This window comes from Austrofundulus limnaeus, unplaced genomic scaffold, assembly GCF_001266775.1.
Source record: "Austrofundulus limnaeus strain Quisiro unplaced genomic scaffold, Austrofundulus_limnaeus-1.0 Scaffold737, whole genome shotgun sequence".
Lineage (NCBI taxonomy): Eukaryota > Metazoa > Chordata > Actinopteri > Cyprinodontiformes > Rivulidae > Austrofundulus > Austrofundulus limnaeus.
The window spans coordinates 152244-157915 of NW_013953139.1; the positions used below are offsets into that span (position 1 = coordinate 152244).

Consider the following 5672-nt stretch of genomic DNA (forward strand, 5'->3'; position numbering starts at 1 on the left):
GTGTGTGTGTGTGTGTGTGTGTGTGTGTGTGTGTGTGGAGTCAGATCTGTCATAATGTTCTGAAGTGTTCAGATGTGTTCAGGTGAATTCACCTGTAGACACTGAAACTACAATGTAGTTTGCCATCATCAGTGTGTGAATGTGTGTGTGCATAGGTGAGTGTCTGTAGTGTGAAGTGCTTTGAGTGTCCTGGATGGATAGAAAGGTGCTATATAAGTGTAAGAAAATTAGTTTTCAATAAACTGAAGTCGATATTAAAAACACAATTGTTAAATAAAATGATTTGTAGAAGGTATCAAACCATACAACACCAGAATTCTGGATCTGAGTGAAGTTTATGGTCACTCAAGCTGACAGGAAACCAACACTACAGGAAACCAGGAAGTTCATGTATTTATACACCTTCTTCAATGCCTGTGTTCGCCCCCTACTGACGTACGGCTGAATCACAGGCATTCAGACAAAATCCTCAGCTAATGTCATCCCAACGTTTAATTATGTGTTGTCACAGATATTTCGGACATGTAACTAATCTATATCAATCAAAACATAATAAATTAAACACTGTCAACATTACAAAAAGGAAAACCTAAGATATAGTGTTGTGCTTTTAACATCAGTACAAACCTCTAATAAATTTAAATTTCTTTATAAGTACAGTCCATTTACCATAAAATTACGCAGCAGCACAAATACAACCATGCAGAGTCAGATTCTTTTGAAATCTAAATCTTTAAAAAGACAATTTATATCATTATTGTACATTATTATGACCCCGCACGCTAAACGTAAGCGGGAGTCATATTGTTTTCGTACTGTTTATTATTTTTTTTCCAGTGATTTTTGGTCAACCGTACCACAAAAAACGGCTGCACCTATCAACATGAAATTTGTCAGGACTGTAGTTGAGTCTGACCTACACTGCACCAGCCAACGGTTTTACGATAGACCCCATATTTGAGGAGGGGGCTCCTTTCAAAGAAGGGGTCTCAGGACGTGCAAAATTGCTTATAATTCAGAAACTGTTCAACATAGAAGCTTCAGATTTCTTTTGTTGTTTAGCTCTGATGAAGCTCTATCCATCAGGCCAACAAATGCCCCGCCCCGCCCCCCCAAAAAAAGACCCCCTCCCAAGCCACTACGATTTTGGGATGCACCTAGTAGCATGACATTAGGAATAAAGACTTCTGAGTTCTGGTGCATTTGTGCGTGCGGGGGTCATTATGTTACCRCCATGCGGTGTCTAGTTACATTTAAAATTATAATTCCAGTTCAAACAGAATAGTCTATTGTCAACATATTTATGGAGTGTGAATTATTTTCATCTCAAAATATCTTCAAACTAATGAAATATAAAGTTATTAGTGAAGAAAATCAGTCTGGATAACAGCAGAGTGACTGCTGGTAAAATATACCACAGGTCTGGACCATATCTGAAAAAAATCTAACAATAAGAGAGAACTGAGGAATGAGAAGTTCTCCTAAATCACTCGTACTCACAACTTAAGAACTAATCTGCTCATTCGAACGATTCTTGCATGAGGCCCTTTGTGTTTACACTTACCTTGTAAAGCAGAGAGGGAAACCCCCAAAACAGATCTTGTGAMGTTCTCAGTGACTCTGGTTTCTGAAGCATCATGTGTTTAAAGACATTCAGAGATGGACATGAATGTCTCAGCAGGACATTCATGTCCATCATTTTGTACCAATAAAAATGACCTTTTATTAATTTATTTATAATGAATGAAACCTTGTTATTAATGTAAGGAAATTTAAACACTTTAAATAAATTATAACACTTCACTTAAGTTTTTGCAAGTAGAATGAGATTATTTTTTTGGTTGTTTTTTAGTGAGATTTATTAATTTCATTTAAAAAACAAAACAAATTCACATAAAACAAAAAAATACAAATTAAATAAAATGAAAGGCAGCAGAAGAAGAAAAAATATCGTATATCTGCCCCTATTTTTCAAAAACAATGATATTAATTTCAAACCATAAAATTTCAATAATAGAACAAAACTAAAAACGTCAATTCCTCAAACAGTAATTCATATAAACACCACATTAAACACATTTAATGTGCACATTATACAACTTTATATCTCTCCAACAAACCAACCCTTAAGTGAACAAGCCTTTTTTTAATAACTCTCCAGATTATTCTATAATCTTATTGCTTGGATTGAGGTAAATCTGTCCTTCCAATTGTTTGGATTTTAGATTTTACAAACATCTCAAGTCCCTTAAGATTGTAATAACTTTCCCTCTTAACAAAATGTAATTGCATGTTCGAAGGTAATACATTTTTATGAGTCTTATACATAACCTGCAGAATATTGTAGTCAACCATCTCATAAAATTTTAATAATCTCAGTTGATGAAATAATAGATTTGATTTGGTTTTCTCAGAGTTTAAATGTCTGAAGTGTCGTCAGAACAAAATGGACCTAGACCATGTGGTTTATCCTCCCCGGTTTTTGGGTTAATGTGTTGAAGGTCTGAAATAAAAGCTCTGATGTCATCAACTTATCAAAAAGTTGGCCAGACCAAAACTGACATGTATTTATACTGCCTTATATAATTAAACTGGGAAATGTCAGAGCTTCTAAAATCCTTGCTTTTTGACGTACACAGGAAATTACACATCTTTTTTACATTCTGATAATGATTGTGGTGAACAACAGACTGCTTTGTTTCTTTCAAAGCTTAAAGGTCACATGCATCTAAAATATGGAGGCAGATGAAAGCGATAAGAAAAGCTTCATCTCAGTAAAAATGTTACGAAAGCCTTTTTATTTGAAGTTTAGTGTCTCCATTCAAATGATGACAGTGACTGGAAGGAAGAATCTGTCCTCTGCTAACAATTGCCAGACTCATTCTGCTGTCTGTAGCTCTGGTTTTAGGTTCTAATGCTTCCCATGTGTTGGAGAGCCATGTTACAAAGCAGCATGGGAGAACAGACAAATCATTTCTCCGACTCCTCCATCATGTTGCTTTTGTTCCTCACATAACTTCTATCGGCAAACATGAAAACTCTTATTTTCTCCCAACATGCTGGCGTCTGATAGCTGGTGTTAGATTTGTGGGCGTGAGAATAAATGTGGTCTGTATTGAGTGTGAACTGTCTCCCCTCACTGGAAGCAGCTCACGCAATAAAACTAGTTTAACAAGTCAGAATAAATTTACTCTGCTGAATTTTAACAACTTCAGCTTCATTCATCAGGATACAGAATACTGTGGATTTAAGACAATATAAAAATCTAAACACTTAATGTGTTAATTAACTTATAAACTGTGTCACTGGAGTTTTGTTTTTGCTTATGAAAGGTTGTTATAGCATCAAATTCAATCAATTTTTACCTGATATTTTAGGTAATAACTGAACATTTTTTAAGAAAACATGCCCTCAGGACCAGGCCTCCCTTGAAAAAGAGATCTGAGATCTCAACAAGACTCGCCTGGTTAAATAAAGGTAAATAAAATAGAATAAATAAATCTGAACAAAAACCTGCAATAGCCATAATAACAGCCATACTAGTGAAATACATTTCCACATCTCAAAATCTGAGTTTGTATTAATAAAACACAAAGTTTAAGATATCTAAATTATCTTAGCAAGCTTTACGAGGCTGTTGTATTATTTTTTGGCTTTACCTGATTTATAAAACAGTTGAAGTTAAATAACGAACACACCGTGGATTCATTTTACCAACAATTATGTTTATAGATTTTAGAAGGACATAAAAGGGAATGGGACTTTCTTTTGCCAAGAAGGTAGGATAGTTTTAACCTAATCTGTGCTGGCTGTGTGCTCACGAGCCGCTACTGCATCTAATTCAAGTCCTCAAGAATAAAAACACAGCTTATTAACATTTTTGTGCATAACACTGTTTTTTCATTAAATCACAAATGAAATGTTCAATTCAGTTTCAATTCAATTCAWTTCATTTTTCTATATAGCACCAAGTCACAACATACGTTGTCTCAGGGCACTGTACATAAAAAAGAACAGTTCTGACCCACTGATTCCATCGGTCCCTCCCTTCCTCCTCCTCCTCCTCCTCCTCCTCCTCCTATTCTGACCTCTGCTGTCTTCTGTCAGGCCCAGATTCAGCTGGACTGTGGAGAGGACAACGTCTGCGTTCCTGATCTGAAACTGGAGGTTTATGGGTGAGAATAATAAAAATAAATTTCTTGAATCATTATTTTAAAAACCATTAGCAAATCTAATCTATATTAAATTAAATATTGATAAGTGTGTAAGTTGTCAGTAGAATAAATGATGAACATAAGGCCAGCTGCTCAGGTGTAAATCAGACACATGAAGTCACTGAGAGTATATAGGGATAAATATATAAGGAGTTTGAAAAAAAAACCTTGTGAAATACAGTGCATCATACAGTACATCATACAGTGCATATTGTGCATTTTTCCCCCTCAGTGGCAAGTTTCTCTCTGCAAGGAAGAGTATGCAGTCAATGATACGAGTCAACACACTTCTCCARTGTGCCTTTTCAGCAGCCATGATTCTCTGCAGTTCGCTATCAATAGTTTTACCTAGGCATAAGCGAGATGCCAGTTCTTTCCACATCAGATAAGCATTTATGTGAGAACCACTGGTTTCATGGGGCTTCAGTGTTTTTGAAAGACACTGCCAGTTATTATAACCCACCACAAAGCGTGTGTCAGCAACTTTAGCTTCACCAAAAAGCTTACATGCAAAACAATAGACTCTGTTAGTATTTTTGGAATACAGTAACCAGTCTCGTTCAACTTTCTCTCCATTAGACAGTAATCGAAAACAGTATGCTTTGGAAAAACACCTTTTACTCTTATCTGATCTTGGATATGGCCCATCAGAACATTTCTGTGGGCCATTTTCAACCATGTACTGCCTAAATGAGTCCTCTATTTTGTGTGGTAAAGGCCATTCAGATGGATCTTCTGAGTAAGGTTTTGCCTCATCTTTCTCCTCTGCAGCTCTCTGCTCCTCTCCCTCTTCATCTTCATCTGGACCTCTCTGTTCCACATTCTCCTCTGTGGTGATTGACTTGCCATGCCTGCCTGCACTAATTTTCCCAAAAAAGGACACAGTAAAAAGTGTGCATCAGAAATTAAAACCATCATCACGTTATGTTTGCTTCCCTAATTAATTATTCCTACCTGATGTCATCACTTGTTTCCTCTATAGCAGATGCCACCATCAACCTCATGTCTGTCTCCTTCACCCCTTGTTCATTGTGTTCTCCACTAAGTCATATGGTCAAAAAAGCATTATGAATTTGTTATAAAGGAAAATTACAGATCTTAACACAGTTTTTAAAAATAATGTTTAAAAATTAATTACTTGTGAGTAAGTAGCTGCTCCCACACTCCACCTAATATTAGACCAACCTGTTGCCTTCCCCTGTCTGTCCTGATTCTTCCTCTGTCTTCTTCTCTTCTTTCTCTCCATCCTCACAGCTGAATGACATGTAGTATAGGTTTATAAAGTACAGTAGTAAAACCACATAAAAAATATTTTAAATGATATCCTTGTAGGATAAGAGTTACTGACTGGATGCTGCATCCGATCAGACTTATCAGATACATCATAACACCACAGTAACAATGTTATTTAGTGAAGACATTTAAACTCAAGTGCATCTCTGCCAAGTTCGATAACAG

At 36.0% G+C, this 5672-nt stretch overlaps 2 protein-coding genes across 2 annotated transcripts in view; one reads left to right on the top strand and one right to left on the bottom strand.

The window, feature by feature from the left end:
• Positions 1-5672, top strand: part of LOC106532239 (integrin alpha-5) — a gene marked incomplete in the record, with an annotated part of 81050 nt that overhangs the window by 63857 nt on the left and 11521 nt on the right. The window contains 1 exon segment of the mRNA XM_014028263.1: positions 4108-4175. Within this exon segment, the coding sequence (XP_013883717.1) occupies positions 4108-4175 (68 nt within the window).
• Positions 4620-5468, bottom strand: LOC106532240 (zinc finger MYM-type protein 5; the record flags this gene model as incomplete). The annotated part of the gene is given in 3 exon segments (XM_014028264.1): positions 4620-5074; positions 5169-5255; positions 5400-5468. Coding segments are annotated over 3 exon segments (611 nt in total), but the record flags the coding sequence as incomplete, so codon positions are not given.